Source organism: Nyctereutes procyonoides, unplaced genomic scaffold (genome assembly GCF_905146905.1).
Source record: "Nyctereutes procyonoides isolate TBG_1078 unplaced genomic scaffold, NYPRO_anot_genome, whole genome shotgun sequence".
Taxonomy (NCBI): Eukaryota; Metazoa; Chordata; class Mammalia; order Carnivora; family Canidae; genus Nyctereutes; species Nyctereutes procyonoides.
The window spans coordinates 21,196,928-21,217,754 of NW_026575117.1; the positions used below are offsets into that span (position 1 = coordinate 21,196,928).

The following is a 20,827-nucleotide window of genomic DNA, read 5'->3' on the forward strand; positions in this document are numbered from 1 at the left end:
TTTTTTAAATAACCAATGTTATATAATATAAATAAATAAATAAATAACCAATGTTATTCAATTAGTTTTGGGAACAACCTCCCCTCAATGCCTGAACACAAGATGGAATGCTTTGAAAAATCTATCTTAAACGTGGCCCCCAAAAATCTTAAAATAGATGTGAAGACTTCGCAGTTTGCTCCTCACAACATGAGGGGTAAACCGGGGACGCCGGCGGGTTCTGTTATTATTACCATCCCACGTAAATCAAAGGAGAAAATCCTGAGACCTCTAGCATGCAATAAAACGTGAGCACTTTAGTAAATAAAAACCCCTAAAGAAAATTGTTCTGCCCAAGATCGCGAATCCGAGAAACCACCGAGGAGCCGACACCGATGCAAACGCACGAGGGTTTATTTACAAGCTCGGGCTTGGGTCCAAGTGCACCCGACACAGCGGAGCAGGGACTTGGACCCCCAAGGGGGGTTTCAGCTTAGTTTTAAGGGCTGGTCTCGGGGACCTCCGGAAGGGCTGGGGCAGTTCCTCGAGTTCTGTTCACATTTCGATATGGGGCCTTCGAGGGCATTGAGCTCTGTTCTCATTCTTTTTTTTTTTTTTAAATTTTTATTTATCTATGATAGTCACAGAGAAAGAGAGAGAGGCAGAGGGAGAAGCAGGCTCCATGTGCACCGGGAGCCCGACGTGGGATTCGAACCCAGGACTCCAGCATCGCGCCCTGGGCCAAAGGCAGGCGCCGTGGATCCCTCGGTTCCCGTTCTAACAGGGGCTTCCTGGGGCGCTGAGCTGCGAGCTGTTTTCTTCCTGTAACTGCAGTAACGTGAATTTCGGCTCTTCCCCTCGCGGCCCGCGCCGCCTGCACTTGCTAACCTGAACGGAAAGCGCAACGGCCTTCACGTTCTCCGCCTCCACAAGGCCATTCGAGAGGAGTCCAGTCAACTCTGCGGAGCCAAGTCAAACGCAACAGGGGCTCACAGTGCCCAGAGCCAACGCCACCTGATGAGGGCAGCGTGGGAGCCAACCCGGGCGCCGCAGCCACCCGCAGGTCGAGACACCCGCGCAGACGGCGGCGCTCGCGCAGGCGCAGAGCGGGGCTCCGGAGCGAGACCGCGCGGGCTTCGGCGCCGCCTTCCCCGGACCCCGCCCCCCCGCCCCCGCCACCGCGCAGTTCCGGGCCCTGCGGCCGAAGGGGCGGGTTTCCAGCCGGGCCGGTGTTCCAGCCGGGCCCGTGTTCCAGCCGGACCCGTGTTCCAGCCGGGCCCGTGTTCCAGCCGGACCCGTATTCCAGCCGGGCCCGTGTTCCAGCCGGGCCCGTGTTCCAGCCGGGCCCGTGTTCCAGCCGGGCCCGTGTTCCAGCCGGACCCGTGTTCCAGCCGGGCCCGTGTTCCAGCCGGGCCCGTGTTCCAGCCGGGCCCGCAACATGGCCGCTCCCGGGGCTGCGAGTCGGGAGGCCGCCGCGTTCTCGCTTTCCTGACGGCCCCTGGCTTCTGTGCGCTCCGTCCCCTCCGCAGGCCACTCCCGCAGGCATGTTTGCCAAGGCCTTTCGGGTCAAGTCCAACACGGCCATCAAGGGGTCCGACAGGTGAGGGGAAGGGGCCTGCGGGGGCGGGGCGGGGGCGGGGACGGGCCTGCGCGGCTGCCGGGCCCCCTGGATCTCCTCACGGGCGTGAAGGGGAACCCCTCGGTGAGCGCCTAGCGACCGCGCTCTCGGTAAGCTGCCCTGGAGGCTGCGGAAACGGAGGAGGGCCCCCGCCCTCCAAGGAGCCGCGAACCCCGTAGGAAAGATCGGAAAACTGCAACTACGGGAGCAAAAGCTTTAGCGATTACTTCTGGCGGGAGAGATGGGGGAGGGGGAGGGGGACACGTGTTGAACGCGGGGTCTCGGGGAGGGTGGACCGCGGTTGAAACCAGCTCTGAGGTGATACTGTCCCTCGGGTCTGGGTGCAATCGTTGGAATTGCCTGGAGCAAGTTTATTTTTTTTTTAATTTTTTTTATTTATTTATGATAGTCACAGAGAGAGAACGAGAGAGAGGCAGAGACACAGGCAGAGGGAGAAGCAGGCTCCATGCACCGGGAGCCCGACATGGGATTCGATCCCGGGTCTCCAGGATCGCGCCCTGGGCCAAAGGCAGGCGCCAAACCGCTGCGCCACCCAGGGATCCCCCCAGAACTTGTAACTAAAATTATAAATGCAAATTAAAGGGCAAATGTTCTCAAAAAAAAAAAAAAAAGGGCCGTGTCTGTTAGTGTTGCAAATGCGGACCCCGCGGTGCGAAATTTGGAACCGGCGTCCTCTCGTCGTCGTCCTCGGTGCCCTTGTCTACTACTGTCCAACCACGAGCCGACGGACTGGCCGAGCGGATATGAGAAAGGAGTCGGTCCCAAGGCTAGGCATAGGGTCTGGAAGGGCCGAGCGTCCAAAGTCGGCCTAACTTGATCACTCACTGGGGTTCAGTTTTCCTCTTTCTTTGTAAAATGGAAATCCATGCCCCCACCCTTCGCCCCCCAGGAGTATGTGAAAATAGAGGAGGTGTTGTGTTGGACCCTGGCTCACGGGTGCCAACGTGTCCGGGTGGACGCCCCAGAGACTCAGACCCCAGACGGGCAGATGCAGTCAGCAAGAGGGTTTATTGAACGTTTGCACAAACGGGCTCTCCGCCTCCGAGGAGGAAAAGAGCCTGCCAACGTGTCCGGGTGGACGCCCCAGAGACTCAGACCCCAGACGGGCAGATGCAGTCAGCAAGAGGGTTTATTGAACGTTTGCGCAAACAGGCTCTCCGCCTCCGAGGAGGAAAAGAGCCCCGATTAGCAATTACAGGGATCTTTTAAGGCAAAAGGAAAGAAACCGCCTAAAGACAAAAGAACCGGGGAGTCGCATAGCATCCAGGTTGATTTCACAGAGGGTCAACTTGAACCTATTCAGGGACATTCCAATCAGGGTGTGGGGGGAAACGGTTTTCTTATTGTGCACAGAATGCTTTTAGTTGCTAAAATTTCAGGAAGGCGCCTGGATGGGCTGCCTCTGGGTTAGGGCTGGCCCTACTTACAAGGGGGGAGGTTTCTTCAGTTGCATGAGAAAGAGAATGGCCAGTTTTTCCTTGGTCCTTAGGATTTTATAGTAAATCCTTCTGGGGCCTTGGTATTTATTACAATCCATTCAGGCAGGGTTTGTGCCAGGTTTTGGTTTGCTTTCTGCAGGAGAAAGCTTCGGGCTGATGTGGCGGCTGCCTTCCCCGGTCTTGGAACAGATCAGGTCTCCGTGTTAGTGCCTGGAAAGGAAGAGCTCAACACTGTGAAGCTGTATGCTCATAGAGGAGATGCGGTGACTGTGTACGTGAGTGGTGGTAACCCCATCCTATTTGAACTGGAGAAAAATCTATATCCAACAGGTATGCCAATAGATGGAGATGGCCAGTACTGTAATCCGGGCCGAACATCTCTTGCTTTCTTTCTTTACTTTCTTGCCTTTCTTTCTTTCTTTTCATTAATCTGTTCTGAGTTAAAACGAAGTGCAAAATCTCCCAGTACCATCCCTAAGGATCTCCTCGGACCCACTGTCCTTAGAATTGGATCTTTCAAGATCAAAAACTGCTACAGGACGGAGAATAAAAGGACTAACAGAGGAAGAGGGAGGGTAGTGGCCAAGGGCTGTTCCGAGACGAAGGAATGATAGTTCGTAGTGGGTCATTGAGGAATGGAGCAGAGGTCTTGAACAGGATGGAATTTCAGGACATGTAAAAAATATTCTTAAAACTGTCATTATCAGGATTTTTTTAAGAAACTGAACAAAGACAGTGATAGGAAAGAAGCTGAGTTCATTAAACTACACGCCCAACTGTCTCACCTGGCTCTCTGGATCCTTTGCTTTCTCTCTTTTGTCACCGAACTCAGACATCCAGTGTCCTTTCTCATCCGTTTCTCTCTTCCATAGCTGCTGGTTTCTCTCTTCCATAGCTGCTGACGTCTACTTTGTCACTTGAAGCTCTTGCCCCAAGCCTGGCTTCAAGCTGTGCGATGCGCTCTCCTTGGGCTGCGTAGATCCCCACTCCACTCTCCGGCCATATAAACAGAGGCCTTTTTTGATCTAAGGTTTTATTGCTAATCACTGTGAACACAGAAGGAATAAAAATAATAAACATGGGGAAGTTTCAAAATTTCCTATAGGCCGGCACCCTGTGCTTCGTTTCCTTGCTTCTGAGGTCACAGCTGAAATCCTTGTTGGTTCCCTGTTCCTGCATTTATCTGTGTCCATTTCTGCTGCTGCATCCAGGTGGGATCCAAGCCTCAAGTGACATCCAGTTTTTTTAGTATCTGCCTTCTTTAAGAAGGAAACCTCTTTGGGCCTCATAGCCTCCTCTCTAGCTATGGGTTGACTTTCTTTTCTCTATCTTAGTTAAAATGACCTTAGTATTTGGCTTTGCCAGTTCCCTAGGGGATTTACCTTTTGGCAATAAGTCTGTCTGTCTGTCTTTTTTGGGCAGTGTACACCTTGTGGTCCTATCCTGACCTTCTCCCAACGTTCACGACATGGCCTCTGGTGCTCGAAAAACTAGTGGGGGGAGCAGGTAAGAGGATTTTCCTGTATTCTGGCTACTGGCTGAACCTACTTAGTAAGGGCCAACAATTTTAATAAATGTACCCATGTCCTGTGTTTATACAATTGAAAAATGGAATATCCCCCCGTGTATGTTTCATCTCTCACTTGGCTGCTTTCAGTAAGGTCTTTGGGCCACATCAACTCTGTCGAAAGGCTTCAGTGAGCTTTGTACTTAAGTCAAGAAATATTTTATGAACTACCGAATGCTATACTTTAAATCAATAAGCTAAATTTAGGAAACCAGGATAAAAGATCATGGGACCAGACTCTCAACTTGGTGCTGCGGTTTGACCACCAGCCCCGCTAAAGGGAAAAGGTCTGATACTCAGGTTGCATTTTTTAATACTCATTATGAATAACCTAGCGGACACTTAATAAATGTTTTTTGGTGGAGCAAATGAATAAATGATAAAGGAAAACTTGGAATTGGTTAGAGGCAGAATGCAGGTTGTAATGATTTTGTTTGGTTTCCCCACAGATTTGATGCTGCCGGGACTAGTGGTGCCCCCTGCTGGTCTGCCTCAGGTACAGAAGGGTGACCTCTGTGCCATCACCTTGGTGGGGAACAGGTACTGTACCAGTCCACTGTGCCTTTGGGGGGAAAACTTAGGTAAAACTGGGAAAGGGAATAGAAAGGGTCAAATTACAAAGCTTATGGAAAAGGATTAAAAGAAAAAAACAAGTTCTTCCAGAAGCAGAGAGTGGACCATAGGGGATTGGGGTATCTGCATATCTCAGGCAAGAGTATTTGCTGATGCTGCTTGCTTTCTTTCTATTTTTTTATTTTTAATTTTATTTTTTTTTTAAGATTTTATTTATTTATTCATGAGAGACACAGAGAGAGACAGACCGACACAGACAGAGGGAGAAGCAGGCTCCATGCAGGGAGCCTGATGTGGGACTCGATCCTGGGACTCCAGGATCATGCCCTGGGTGGAAGGCGGCAGGTGCTTAACCACTGAGGCACCGAGGCATCTGCCTTTCTTTCTTTTTACAATAATTTTACATTTACAGAAGAGTTGCAAAGGTAGTATACGTTATAGCTTCCTGTGATGATAATGTTTTATATAACTATCGTACAGTTATCAAAACTAAGGAATTAACATTTGTATAATCCTATTAATACAATTATAGACTTTATTCATATTCTCCCAGTTTTTCCACGAAGTGTCTTTTTTCCATTCAAGGATCCAATCCAGGGTACCACATAGCATTTAGTTGTGTCGTCTTAGTCTCTTGTCTAAGACATTTTTTTTGGTCTTTCCTTGCTTTTCATGGCCTTGACTTTTTTCTCCATCACCCACATCATCCTTTTAAAAAAATTTTATTTTAATAGCTTTGAGGTGTGGTTTACATACTATAAAACTCACCTATTTCAAATATATAGTTCAGTGGCTTATAGTGTATTTACAGTGCCGTTCAGCCATCACTACATGGCTTCTTTTTAGAAATAAATTAGGAAGTAATCATACGAACAGTTCTGAAAAATCAAAGCTCCCTCACCCCGCAGCCCTTTGCTCCTAGAGGTAACCATTATATAGGATACATATATCCTTGCCAACCTTTTGGAGTGTGTGTATGTGAAAATGTACGATTTGGGTATTGTATGTTTAAAAATACAAACAAACAGAATTATACTTTATCTATGTTATTTTTTTCACTTAAGATCAAGGGGCCATTCTCCATGTCAGCAAGCTCAGTTATGCTGAGTCTTCTTACCTGCTATGTGGTCATAGAAGAGGTTCTCTCCTAATGGACCTTGTGGTTGCCTCCGGTTGGTCTTCATCATAAATAGTCTCTTACTGATGCCTCTAGGGACACAAAAACAGTGCCAGTATTTTCCGAGTAGATACTCGGAAGCTGAACTGTTAAGCTAAAGGTCATGCATTTTTCCACTGCTCTACAAGAAAGCCATATCCATTTTCACTCCTACCTGCAGGATATGTGGAACCTGTTTTCCTGTTCTCCACCAACACTGGATACAATGGATTGTTTTCATTTGTGTCATCCGGAGTGAGAAATGTATCTCATTATTTGAGAGAAAAGCTCATTGCTTCTTTAAGAAAGAGAGAGAGAGATTGTAGGCATGGAGGGGTCAGTGTTCAAAGATCTTATTGTTGCCACTCATGTTCTCCTGTTTTCCTTGACCCTTTTGGAACCAAGCACCTAGAAATGTTTCCTTCCTTGTTTAACTGTGGCAAAACCTGCAGGTGAAAAGTTTGGTGGTGTCACTCTTTTCCCCAGTATTCTATCCAAAATAGGAGAATACTACAGGAATGTATAAGTGGCCTGCTCTGGGTGGCCTTTAGACTTTATATGGGGATGAAGCTTGAGAGTGGTTTGTGGCTGAGAATAAAGGCACAAGGGGGTTTATTAATCATACGAACCATGTGTAAGAGAGAAGTTTCTGAGCCATTGATCCCTCCAGAGGTGGAAGGAAAAGACTCCTCTTTTAGGATCTGAGAAAAAAACAGATTCCAAGTTTCTGTGGCAGGACTTGACCAATGGACTCAGTAGGTGGAGCCACCAGGTTAGCAAACATCTTCAGCAACTCTGCCCTTGAATCTTTACCACTGTGCCTGAGGGACCCTGCCAGGCTTGTGTTTCCCCCCACTGTTACCCAGGTGGGCACCCGACCTTACAGGCAGTGTGTGGGCAATGCTTGAGTAACACTTCGTGGGAGGAGGTTTCTCATTTGGGCTTTGGAAGTTTTTGTAGTTATTGTCTGTGTGACTGTTCTCCATCTCCTGGACATGCCCTGTTCTTAGATTGTTACACAGAGCGAGCCCTGTCACAAAGAGCCAACTCAGAAGGAACCTCTCGAGTTAGTGCCACCATTTATCTCTTCTCCCTTCCCTGTGTCATCCCTCAGCCTCCCATGTGGCACACAGATGGCCTTCCTTTTGAACCTCTATAGGATGGCTAGGCCTTTAAGGTAGGGGAGGTAATTTATATTTTTGAAATGAAATGAAGGGAAATTTAAATATCCTTGCAAGTCCTGCCTGGGTTTAATTCATAATAGGAATAAAAGCAAATAGTGATAATGTCAGCAGAGGAGTTACTTATACAGTAGGGGGATGTCAAGGGATTTTTGAAAGTCCTATTTATAGGTAATCTGAAGAACCCGAGGCTGGACTGAGTGTAGCTTCGTGATGTAGACAGTAGCTTCAAATTTGCGAACATGCTTTTGGTATGCATGTGGAAAGATGCCCCTGATGTCTCTCCTGAAAGTCTTCTGTGACCCCCAGCTCTGTCTTCCTCCTCCTCAGAGCCCCTGTTGCCATCGGAATTGCTGCCATGTCCACAGCTGAGATGCTGACCTCGGGCTTGAAAGGAAGGGGCTTCTCCATGCTGCACACCTACCAGGACCACTTATGGTGGGTCCTGCATTTCTTTAGTTTTATAGGGAGCTGGGTGGGTGGAGAGAGGGTGGGCCTGGATTCACCAGTGAGAGCTTGGGCCCCTGCCTCGTCCTTAGGCAAGTTGCTGCTTCCAGACATGAATTTCTTTGCTTAATGTGGAGGGAAAAAATGAATGGATTGATTGGTTGGTTGAATTTTTCATGTTTGGAGAAGAAATTACAGAAAACTTTGATGATTTTCTAGGTGAACTGTAGAATTCTAGACCTAGAAGACGACCTTAGGGACTGCCTACCCTGCCTCTCTGCATCATGATACTCTTTTTTTTTTTTTTTTTTTTTTTTTAATGGCTTTAGTCAGTGCAGCCTTGTCTGCCACACACATTTAGGCATTTTCTTGCCCCATGGTGAGGGCTCAGGAACTCACTTCTGAATCCAAATCAAAGCAGAGTAGATCCTCAGGCACCATGGTCGTAACCTCAGCACTTTTCTGTTCAGGTTTCACATTTCAGATCTCCCCAGTGTGGAAGTCACGTTTCCTCACCGTAACCATTGCTTTATAAAACCAGATACTAGTTTATCCTCTGGTTCTTTTCTTGTCGTTTTACCAAAATAGTAAATAGGGTTTTTCTTGAAAGCCATATACTTGGGTCTTTGGGCCAAGTGTTGTGGCCCGTGGATATAGATTGATCCTAACGTTTCTAGCCCAGCCTTGGAGTTCCTCATCTTGTAAGTCCTGGCCGAGCCCCGCTCTGCTGGAGGCCCAAGCACAGTGTGTGTCTCAGCAGACATCCGCGGGCTGCTCCCCTATGTTCCCCAGACACCTTGCTTTCCTCCAGTCTGACAGTGGTCAGCAAGGTCATCTTACCCAAATTGTGCTACCTGTGGCCGCTTTGGTCCCCCTGCCCCCACCTTTTAAAAACATTTGTGCACTTATCATCTCATCAAAAGAGCCTGAGTATATAGTCCCGCCCACTGTTGACAATACTGTTAAGACTTGCTGCGACATTAGTGAAAACGTGGTTTGATTTCCATCATTTTACTCTGCGTTCTCTGTGTGTGACATCGCTTTTTTCCCTGTCTTCCGGAGGCTCAGTGGCTTAAAAGCATGTCATCCCTGCTCTGCAAGTTAGATCGCGTCCTGCTGTCACACAGAAGCAGCTGACTTTGCAGTCAAGGAGCAGTCCAGGTGTTTGTACTTTGTCTCATGCCCTGAGCCTCGAGCTTGGGTTTCCCCAAACTGGAACTACAGATGCATTGGTCATCTTACTTCTGTTATTTAATTCAAAATGGTTTTCTTTTTAATTCATGTGAAGGGAATCCTTTTGGGGGCTTCTCTTCAACTGCTTTTTGTTAATCTTTGTCCCCAGATGTGCATAAGTGATACTATTATTCCTTTGGGATAGGGAGGAGGCAAGAATTACTCTCCCCATTTCAGAGATGAGGAAGCTGAGGCATGGGATTTTTCTGGGCCTAGAATTGGCAATAAGATTTAGATGAGAGCCCAGGCACTCTGCCCTCTCCTGGACACCCCGTCTGTGGCTCTTACTCTTTCCGGACCTCCAGCTGACCCTGACTAGAATTCGAGAATGTTGTGACCGCTGCCTGGCGTTTCTGACGTGCAGTTTTTCCAGGCGATCTGGAGACAAGTCTTCTCTACCTTCCATTGCTCCACTGGCCCTGGACCCCCCAGATCTCGAGAAAGAGAAGGAGTGCATCACGGCACACCCCGCCATGCAGGAAGACTTGAGGTGCCTGACCCTGGAGGGAGAAGATGAAAATGGGGAGGCTCAGCAGCAGATGTGTGGGAGGAAGTCCCTCTCAGAAGCCTCAGAAGACTCCAACTCCAGGGGTCTGAATTCAGACCCTACAGACAGCAAGACCCTTCAAGGTATAGCTCTGGGGGCAGAAGGATCCATCTCAACCTGGGAAACATGCTCTACTCTGCTTCTTACTAGAGCGGTGCCAAAGCTCTAAGAGAATGGGAAAGTCCTGATTTTTGGTGGTGGTGTGATAGCCTTTTGACGTCTCAGAAATGGGAGTCTTTTCCACAGAAATTGTGTTTCCCTGGATGTTGGTCTGCCCTGCCTGGCACTTGGACTGTTTCCAGCTACAGAGGCCTCTTTGGTTTCTTCTGGCTCCTACTTTTCTGGCAGAGAAGCATTTGCTCCTGGTGGGGTGGGACTTTGTGGCTGGACCTCTTCTTTGGAGTCAGCCCTTTTCAAAGGCTCAGTGCTCAAGAGAGTCTGGGAGCTTTGGTACTCGAGAATGGGTTCCTTTCAGAGCTAAGAGAGTGAGGCAGGGGTGGAGCTGGGTGAGGAGTTTACTTGTATTGCACCAGGCATTCTGTGTCCTTCAGAAAAATGTGTTTTCGTCTTCTCTTTGCAGAGCAAATGGATGAACTATTACAACGATGCTTCTTGCACGCTTTAAAGTGCCAAGTCAAAAAAGCTGACCTCCCTTTACTCACCAGCACATTCCTTGGCAACCACATGTACTCCTGCTGGTATGGAAGGCATGGTATGGGGCATGGGGCTTTCTCTGGTACCTTGGTGGTGTGTCGGGACAGGTGTGTGATGGGGCGATTGGTTGAGGGACTTGCTGTGGAGTGTTGGGATGCCTGGGTGGCTCAGCGGTTGAGCACCTGCCTTTGGCCCAGGACATGATCCCACAGTCCTGGGATCAAGTCCCACATCGGGCTCCCTGCGTGGAGCCTGCTTTTCTCCCTCTGCCTGTGTCTCTGCCTCTCTCTCTCTCTGTGTCTTTCATGACTAAATAAATTAAAATCTTAAGGAAGGAAGGAAAGAGTGGACAGTTGATCTGGCAAATAAATTAGGTCCTGAGTTTTAAAAAATTTAATTTTAGCCAGTGAAAGGATGTTGAAGAAAGTTGAAATTTCCAAGACTCTCTGAGTACTGCTTCTGCTATGGTGATTCTGGGCAGTCTCATGAATTGAGCAGCATGTCCTGTTCATGTTCAGGAGTCCCAGGGCAGCCTCTTTGTCAAGAGGCTTCTTTTGGAATGTTCAACCCCCTCATACTTTGCCTGCAAAGTGAGTGGACCATATTGTGTTGTATCAAGAGGAAGAATCAGCGTGAACCCCACCCTGAACACAAGCCACCAGGAGAGCCTGTATTAAATATGGGTAGAACCTGGGCTTTGGACTCCAATGCCAGTTTCCCAGGTTTTGGGAGCAAGGTGAATTTGAACTTGTTACTGGGCTTCTCTGAACCCTAATTTCCAGCACGTGTAGGATCATTGTCAAGATTCACTAACCTAACGTTTAATAAGCACCCAGGAAATATCCTATCAGAAGATTTGCTCCCTGAGTTTTACACTGCAGGTCAGCTTTTCTTTTTTTGAGAATTTTTTCTGTTTTTTAGAAAGTGATTTTAATGTAATTCTCTTCCTGTTTATGTGTGGGCCCCTTTAGGTCATCCTATGCAAGTGTTGGGTCTGCGTGTGTAGTAGGATACTTGGTCATTTGTCCTGACCTTGTTGGGTAATAAGTAACTGGGAAAGAGATCCTAGAAACTTCTCTAGGATAGAGGTTCTTAACCTGGAGTAGGTTCTAGGAGGGCTCTATGAATCCCACTGCTATTGCTCGTCAGATTTTGAGAGAAGACATGAGTTCCGAGAAGAGGGACTGATTATGGCTTTCATAGGAATCTACCCTCAAAGACTCAACAGCTGTAGGGATCCCTGGGTGGCTCAGCGGTTGAGCCCCTGCCTTCGGCCCAGGGCATGATCCTGGAGTCCTGGGAAAAAAGACAGTTGTAGGGTAGGGGTTTGCAAACTCTTCCTCTAACGAGCCAGATAGTACATCTTGTAGACTTTCAGACCATGTAATCTCTATTGCAGCTCCTCAGCTCTATAGTTTCAACAGACGATGGATAACTGCTGTGACCAGATATGGGCTACAGGATATAGTTTGCCAATCCTCCCCTTGGCCTCAGTGAGCTTGGTATTGGAAGGGTTCACCTTCAGGTGAAATTTTTGGAGGCCATACAAGGTGGTCCAGTTTGAAAGGACTCTAAAGCTGTATCCAGTACGGTAGCCATTAGCCACACGTGGCTATTTAAACTAATTAAATAAAATTCAGAATTTAGTTTCACAGTCACGTTTGTTGTGTGTCAAGTGCTTAATAGCCACAAGTCGCTGGTGACTACCTTGTTGGATAACAGAGGGAGAACATTCCAAATTCACAGAAAGGTCTGTTGGAGAGCAGTGATTTAAAGTTTCCCTAAATCGGGTATCCCTCTCTGATGCCACCACTGGGCAGAGGGTTCTGGAACAGTAGCAGCTTTCTGAACGTGGAGGAGGAAAGCTGAGAAAAGTTGCCTTCCTCTCAGTGGCAGGCAGGTCCTACCACTACTGCTTTGATAGCTTAACTTGCCTTTTCCCTCTACCACCAGCCCCGAAGGACGACAGCTGGACATAAAGAAATCAAGCTACAGAAAGGTAAGCAGGTACCTTGTCTGCATACTCACCCAGAGAGTTGTATAGGGGCACACGTGCCATGAGCTAGATGGACACTGGGGAGGCCCTGTTCATAGGGCTCAGGCTAGAATTAAGCTTTTTGATTTCAGGTAAAAGGGCAGGGGGAGAAAACTCCCTGGGCCGAGGCAGTTGGGCAGGCACCCATTACCCTCCTTCCCTTTCACCCCTTGGTATCTGACCAGAGTTCTGATATAAAGTTAGCCTGTAGCAGCTTCTCACCCCTTGAGCCTCACAGTGGGGACCTCCCAATTCCTGTTTTGATGAGGGCAGGGACTGTCCTGTGTCCCCTCCCTAGGCCCAGCCTAGCTTGGTGTGTGGCACATCATATGCTCAGGATGTGCGTGGAATCGATGGAGTCCCCTACCACTGGCCCTCTCTCCCTTAGCTCTCTAAGTTCCTGCAGCAAATGCAGCAGGAGCAGATTGTACAGGTGGAGGAGCTGAGCAAAGGGGTGGAGAGCATTGTGGCTGTGGACTGGAAGCACCCGAGGTGAGTGCAGGGGGCCTGGTCACCGTAGCTCAGCTGGCCCCAGGGCACCTGGGCCATGGACCGGGAATTGCCAAGATGCTAGTGTAAAATGTGTTTTTTCTTTCCTTCTGCTGGGTTTTAGGATCACATCTTTCGTCATACCCGAGCCCTCCCCGACCTCCCAGACTATCCAGGAGGGTAGCAGGGAACAGCCCTATCACCCTCCAGATATAAAATCCCTCTACTGTGTCCCAGCCAACATGACCCTGCTCTTCCAGGAGTCTGGCCACAAGTGAGTTTTTGGAGAGCAGCCCTCCTCTGCCTGCTTGGTGTTCTGGCCTATAGTTCCTCAACCTGAGTAGTGTTCCTCTGTGACTGGCAAAACCTGCTGTGCCCCTGTTCTCCCTTTCTCCCACATCCAGCTTCAAGCCTCCTTCCCTGGGAATGTCTGACTAAATAAGGAGAGTAGGTGTCTCCCATTTCCACCTGTAATTATTCTCCACAAGGTCCTGCTCACCTCAGTCAGGAAAGGGAAGAAAATGGAGCTCAAAAAGCCAAGGAAAGCAGCCTCCTGAGTAGAAAGTGAGTCTTGGTATCTGCAGTTTGTCTCCTGGTGCAGCATGAACTAACCCTCCCCCCTCCTCTTGGTCACTTCTGTCTTAGGAAGGGGAGTATTCTCGAGGGTGGTGAGGTCCGGACAATCATCATCAATTATGCCAAGAAAAATGACCTGGTCGATGAGAACAACAAAAAGTGAGTGATTGGGGAACTGCTGAAGATCAACCCCCGCAACACAGACTTGGGCACATTTGTGGAGGATGTCTAGGATAGAGGGGAACATAGGAGGTCACAGCCTTTTAGAAATAATCAAGACCAGTGATTTCTAAACCACAGGCTGTGGACACCTAGACTCGTCCAGGATGCTCAGGTTCACATACAGCATCAACACTGGCGGTAGCCTGAGTACATGTTAGCTCATAGACCTCCACGACTGGTTTCCTTTTTTCTCTCTCTTTTTTTTTAAGGATTTTATTTATTTATTTGACAGAGAGTGAGCACAAGCAGGGGGAGTGGCAGGCAGAGGGAGAGGGAGGAGCAAGCTCCCCACAGAGCAGGAGCCCAGTGTGGGGCTGGATCCCGGAAATCCAGGATCATGACCTGAGCCGAAGGCAGATGCCCAACTGACTGAGCCACCCAGGTTCCCCCATGTCTGGTTTTCAAATGCAGATGCCCTTGTGAGGAATAAAATGCAACTTGGAAAAATTTTACTGAAGTCATCATGGCTTTTCGGTATCTTCTATTTTCTTAGTAAGTGGGTACAAAAGGTAAACTTAAATAAAGAGCATTCCATTACCGTGTTTTTTGGTTTTTGGTTTTTTTACTTTCAAAAGACATCCCCATGATGAAAAAGTTGGGAACTATCAGTCTAATCATGGTTAGTTGGCAGAACTGAGCCAAGAATCCTGGTCTGTGGATATTTCCCACTCCCCCCCTCTAGTACCCGCTTCTCCTTGTTCTAGAAAAACATACCATACCTCCCATTCACAGGGTATAACACTTCATGGACTGTGGTCCCCGAATTGGCTCTAATGTCCTGAATGACTACAAAGGACATACATGAGATGAATCCTGAGTGGCCCTTGGATCGGGAGGGGCAGGGCTGGCATTTCTTTATTGCCTCTTCTTTCCCTTTAGTCTTGTGAAATTGGATCCCATCCTATGTGACTGCATCTTAGAGAAAAACGAACAGCATACAGTCGTGAAGCTTCCATGGGACAGTCTCCTGACCAGGTAGTGGGGATTGGCAGCCCCTCTCCAACATTTCTTTCCCGTAATATCTGTCACTTTAGACTTTGGAATCATCACTGTCTCCATCTTTGACTTTCTTTCCATAATTCCACTGATACTTGTCTACACACAGCCTCGGTAATTTTGACATGAAGGATCCTTGGAATGACTTGAACCAACACAACACAGGAAAACTTAAAAGGGAGAAAGGAAAAGAACAATTAATTTAAAAGAAGAACTTCAAGATTTTTTTTTAAGATTTTATTTATTTATTCATGAGAGACACACAGAGAGAGAGAGAGAGAGAGGCAGAGATACAGGCAGAGGGAGAAGCAGGCTCCATGCAGGAGCCTGATGCAGGACTTGATCCCGGGACTCCAGGATCACACCCTCGGCCAAAGGCAGGCACTAAACCCCTGAGCCGCCCAGGGATTCCCGAACTTCAAAAAGATTTAAAAGCAAAAAGGCTAGGAGGAATTGTCTTCAACTCATCAAAGGAAAGATTCTTAGGCTTTCTTTTCTACAGGACAAAATTGATACATATATCAAAATAATTTATATCAGGAGTTTGCAAACTACAATCCACAGCCCAAATCTGGCCCACTACCTGTTGTTGTAAATAAGGTTTTATCTGAGCATAGCCACACCTGTCTGTTTATGGTCTGTGGGCCGCTTTACAATGCAGAGTTGGCTGGTTCCACGGACCCTATGCCCCTTAAAGCTTAGAATATTTATTGTCTGGCCTTTTATAGAAAGCTTGTACAATCCCAGATAGATGATAACAAGAGAAAATCTGGTTAGATGAAGGTAGACATTCCTTGTGGTAAAGGCTTTCTCTAGAAGATTAATTGGAACATGTCACAAATGTAAAGCAGCTTTTTACCAGGCTCGGTACAGGAGAGTCATGAGACAGGAAGTAAATTCCATAAGGCAGCCTGGACAGATTTTCAGGCCACCAGACGGTTTCCAGGGCTCATTCAAGTCCCTGATGAATCCCTTCCCTGAATCCATGGGCCTTGACTTTGGCTATACTTTTGGAATCTTTAAAAATATATATATGCCTAATCGGAGTTTCTGATTTAATTGATCTTAGGTGCAGCCCTTTAGGTGATGTCAGGGATTCTGAGTGCAGCCTAGGGCAAACTACTGCCTACAGGATTGGCTCATACCCAGCCGCCTGGTAGCAGTGGGGAATGAGACGGTTTCTGTCAGCTTTATCAGTCTATAGCTCATCAACTTCTGTTTCAGATGTTTTGAAAAATTGCAGCCTGCCTATCAAGTGAGCTTTCCAGGACAAGAGCCCATTGTGAAGAAAGGCAAAATCTGCCCAATTGATATCAGCCTAGCACAGAGAGCATCTAATAAAAAGGTAATTTTAAAAAGACACAATGTTGGGCGGGGCGGGGGGGGGGCCTGGGTGGCTCATTCGGTTAAGCATCTACCTTCAGCTCAGGTCATGGTCCTGGGGTCCTGAGATAGAGCCCTGCATCAGCCTCCCCCCTCAGCAGGCAGTCTACTTCTCCTTCCACACCTCCCCCTGCTCCTGCTCACTTGCGCATGCATGCACTCGCTCTCTCAAATAAATAAAATCTTTTATCTAACTTTTTTTATTTTTAAAGATTTTATTTATTCATGAGAGAGGAGAGAGGGGCAGAGACACAGGCAGAGGGAGAAGCAGGCTCCCTGCAGGGAGCCCAGTGTGGGACTAGAACCTGGGAATCTGGGATCACACCCTGAGCCAAAGGTAGGTGCTCAACCTCTGAGCCACCCAGGCATCCCATAAAATCTAAAACAAAAAGAAGACACAATGTTGGAAGATGGTGATTTAATGTCCCTGCTAAGTTCTGGTCTCTCTAATGTGATCAGAGGGTATGTATGTATGTATTTATTTATTTATTTATTTTTAAAGATTTTATTTATTAGAGAAAGAGAGCACAAGTAGTGGGAGTACAGAGGGAGAGGTTAGAAGCAGACTCCACGCTGAGCAGAGAACCAAATGCGGGGCTCAGTCCCAGGACCTTGGGATCATGACTCAAGCCAAAGGCAGATATTTAATTAACTGAGCCACCTAGGTGCTCTGTGATTGGAGGTTTTTAGATTTTGTCCTCAAACGCCACAGAGATTATTTATGAAAGAGCCATGTTTATGTGAGTGGGCTGGGCCCTGTATAAAGCAGGCAAAGCTGGCCCCCTCACTCCCTGCCCTCTAGGATTCTGTGGTAGAACACTTGCTAGAGCCTAGTTCCAAAGGTGAACAAGATTCTATCTGTATTTTTTTAGACCTGTTACAGGCTTTCAGCTCTTCTTCTCTTAGTTCCTGGGCCTTGCTCAGGGAAAAATAGCCTGTAAATACACAGAGTCGTAGGGAACAAATAGTGTCCGACCTTGAGTGTGTGAAAAGCTGTCCTTGGGGAAAGGAGTGCACTTATGCTGAGTGCCTTGAGAAAACAGAAAAGGGATTATTGGATGGAAACCTAAGAAAACAGACTTGGGTTCAAAGTAAAGAACTTTCTAGTATATGGTTATAAGAATGGGCTTTGCATTAGAGACATGGATTCAAATGTGACCTTTGCCTTAACTGCTTGACCTTAAAAAAGTGAATGGTTTTTTTTGTCTGCGTTTTTGTATGTGAAAAATGGGGATAATACCTACTTTAGAAGGCACCATAGGAGCCAAATAAAGGAATATACATGGGTGAAGCACTTAGAATAGTACTTGGCATTTAAGCAGTCAATAAATGAGAACCAGTAATGATAACCTCAATAATAACTAGCAATAGCCATTATTTCTTGAGTGTGTAATTATGTGCCAAATTCTGTACTGAGCAAATTTCTGTATCAACAGGTTCCCCCTGCTAGCTGAAAGTGGAGCATTCCTATGAAACGTTTTGTAAGCTGAAATGGTGTAAAGCAAAGAAGCAATTACCATGGTTTTATATGGAAAAAATTTTGAGCTTTCCCAGACCCCAGAAATCACTCTTAGGCCTTTCGGACATCTCAGGACTCATCTTGCTAACAGATGCACAGAATAAATGGAGATAAAGCACAGATGCTCACAGACACAGTTCACTGCTCAGCTGGACGCTGAGCTGCTACGTGTAGTTCCTTGGGGAGGAGATTGAAGAGGGTCCCTCCTCGCTGCTGCTCCCCAGCATGTGCTGCCTCTCTGAGGGCTCCCTGCAAAACCAATGCTGAATGCTATGTTCAGTTTTCACCTTTTTTTGTAAAAGTAAAAACTCCAGATTTCTTTCACTTGGCATAAAAAAATACTCTTGTAGGTCTTCTCTTAAGAGCAAAGTGGTATACTGTGAACTTTGTAAAAACGGGACATTTTTATTAGCTTATTTAAACACCATTAGTATTAATGATCACAATTAGAATTGTCCAGAATTAAAACCAGTGCTTTCCAAAATAGGGAGTTATTGTCTGGAGGTCTGCAAGCAAAGTTTGGGTGACCACTTGTTGGGGGAAGAGGTAGTCAAGGGTGCATGTCTCAGGTGGGGGCTGGAATAGATGTAACTGCTAATGTCTTACCGATTCTGAGCTTCTCAGAATCCCTTGACAAGCCTGAGATATTTGGAACCGGTTGCTTTATTGAAAGCAGCCCGCCCCAACCCACTCCTGATGGTAATATACTCCACTGTCTCTAGTCATGAATGCAAGAGAACTTGCTTCAAAAAGGGGAGAATTGTGGGTTTTTTTAAGTGTCAGTGTTGTTTTTTTTTTAACCTCAAAATCACATATATGTTATTTGTGAAGTTGACGAATAATAGAAAAATGTATGTGTTCTTGATGAGATGTTCTTGATGAGATAAGAAATTATTGTCCATTTTTAGGTGTGATGATGGTTTTGTCTTTCTGTTTAAAAGAACCCTTTTATTTTATTTTTATTTATTTATTTATTTTTTTGAACCCTTATCTTTTAGAGACATAAAGCATTTGTGGGTAAAATGATGTGATGTTTAGGAGGATTTGCTTTAAAGCAATATGGATGGGGATATAGGTGAATTGAGATTGGTCATGAGTCGATAATTGTTGAAACTGGTGATGGGAACATAGGAGCTCTGTATTCAATTCTGTTATTTATTTGTTTAATTCTCCATAATAAAAGAAAAAACTTTCTAAAAGGTATATATTACATGTAGAATAGAGACTATTCCACTAAGTATATAACACATATATTAGATGGGATAGAAAGGATCAATGAGCATAAAAATAAATTATATGGACGAAAAGGTACTGTGGTTGTAAGTAAGGTGAACACGGAGGGTGAAGAGGCCACAGAGGCTCCAGCAGGCCCTGTGTGGAGAAGGGCATGCAGTGGTGCCCTACCATCAGTCTTCTGTCCCCCCAGGTGACGGTGGTCCGGAACTTGGAACCCTATGGTCTAGACCCGTACTCAGTGGCTTCCATCCTCCAGCAGCGATGCCAGGCTAGCACGACGGTCACTCCTGCCCCTGGGGCCAAGGACAGCCTGCAGGTCCAGATCCAGGGAAACCAGGTCCATCACCTCAGCCGGCTGTTGCTTGGTGAGCGTCCTCTGAACAAGCAGAAGTGTTGGTCCAACTTGGCAAAAATCTTCCACCAATTCAAGTCCTTCTAGTCATCGTGTGTGTGTGTGTGTTTAGCCACATAGCTTTTTAGTGGCCAGCAAGAGACAGAGCTAATAGTCGAGCCAGATCCTAGGCCCCCAATTCAGGGCTCTCTCTACCACATACTATTGGAATAGTTTCCTTCCTGGTTTTCCCTTTCATAAAACATGCTGGGTAGTCCGCTGGGCTTTTCGCAGGCACCATCTCTCCTTCTGACGATGCAGCAGAACTGTTTGTGTTTTGCAGCTGAGGAAGCTGAGGCTCGGAGAGGCTCATGCCTTTGCCGGCACACCTTTAGCTGTTCACTGCTGCAGCTGGGCTCCGGGCTTGGCTTTGTCAGATCCCAGAGCCGGAGTTCTTTCTCCCAGCTCTGGGTCACCCAGCCTCCAGTTTGTCGCCTGAGTCAGCTTTCCAGCACTCCCCTCTAAACACTCTTGCTGCTTGCATCAGTGCCTTCAGAATAAGTCCCTATGTTCAAAAAATAAGACCCTCCCGGGCCAGCTACCCTTCAACTCGGGCTCTGTCTGGCAGCTCTCACCTCCCCACCCCGACCATCCTTACTGCTCCCCACACACACCAGGCACATGCCCATTCGGTGCTTTTGTCCCTGTCCCCTCACCCAGTGTGCGTGCCCTCCCACAGCCCACGTCTGTCTCAGAGCACGTCCCATTTTTTTCTTAAATTAGCATTTAAAAAATTGCCAATGTAGCACTTTCCAGTTGTGTTTGTTTTTCTGGTTAGTGCCTACAATGTGGCCAGTTTTTTCTAATGTCTGAACCCCCTGCCAGACTGAGCAGCCTGTCAGACCTTGCCTTCTTCATCTGTTTTTCATACTTGGCCTGGCACACAGTAAAGCTTGATATTTTAGGGCCTAAGGCAGTACCGTATTGTAGACTTTTGAGTTGACTCCTTTAAGTGAACTCATATGAGGTGCTGAGAAGAAACACAGAGGAAAATAGACAAGTACATGATTGAATAGACGTACATGTCCTCTCCTGAGAAAATCATGAATGCATCAAGTATATCTAGAAAGTGGCTATTGGTGTGAAAATGCCTGAAATAGGCACCTCATCCATGAGATGTAAGGATAAATCGCCCCTCCCCAACAGCTTCCCAGAGGAGCTGGCTTGGAATTGGGTGGAGAGCAGGTCATGTGACTGAGGTTAATAGAACAAAAGTTGACAACAGGAATGAGTGTGCTGGGGGGCAGTCGTGTGGGTCGGGGCCCATTGGGGTTGGGGCCAATGAGGGACATTGTGACACAAAGTGCAGGTGGCAGCAGGGAGGGGAAGCTCATGCCCCACTGAGGAGTTTCTGCTTTTTGGATTGTAGAAGAGTATCGGCTTCCTCGAAAATACATTCAAGGCCTAGAAAAAGCCCCCAAACCTGCCAAGAAGAAGTAGCAGATTCTTGTTTCACGTGGTCGGTCCGGTGGAAATCCAGGCTGGTAATTTATATGAGCATTTTCAGCTTTTGCAAATGAAAAAATATAATTCTTTACCAAAATAAATTTTTATTCTAATCTAAA

General features: G+C 47.0%; 1 protein-coding gene across 4 annotated transcripts; it reads left to right on the plus strand.

The window, feature by feature from the left end:
- Positions 1–1,338: 1,338 nt before the first annotated feature.
- EIF2D (eukaryotic translation initiation factor 2D) lies at positions 1,339–20,827 on the plus strand. 4 transcript variants are annotated; one of them, XM_055334045.1, is made up of 15 exons: positions 1,339–1,579; positions 3,197–3,387; positions 4,480–4,563; positions 5,074–5,164; positions 7,865–7,972; positions 9,579–9,844; positions 10,342–10,459; positions 12,369–12,414; positions 12,839–12,942; positions 13,064–13,213; positions 13,585–13,674; positions 14,617–14,712; positions 15,958–16,078; positions 19,062–19,236; positions 20,632–20,827. In XM_055334045.1, exons 1-15 carry the CDS (start codon positions 1,524–1,526, stop codon positions 20,700–20,702), a joined length of 1,767 nt encoding a protein of 588 aa, XP_055190020.1. In that variant the 5' UTR covers positions 1,339–1,523; the 3' UTR covers positions 20,703–20,827. The 4 variants fall into 4 exon arrangements, with proteins under 4 accessions (XP_055190020.1, XP_055190022.1, XP_055190021.1 ...); XM_055334046.1 differs by having other exon boundaries at positions 1,341–1,579; positions 9,588–9,844; XM_055334047.1 differs by lacking the exon at positions 7,865–7,972 and having other exon boundaries at positions 1,340–1,579; positions 9,588–9,844.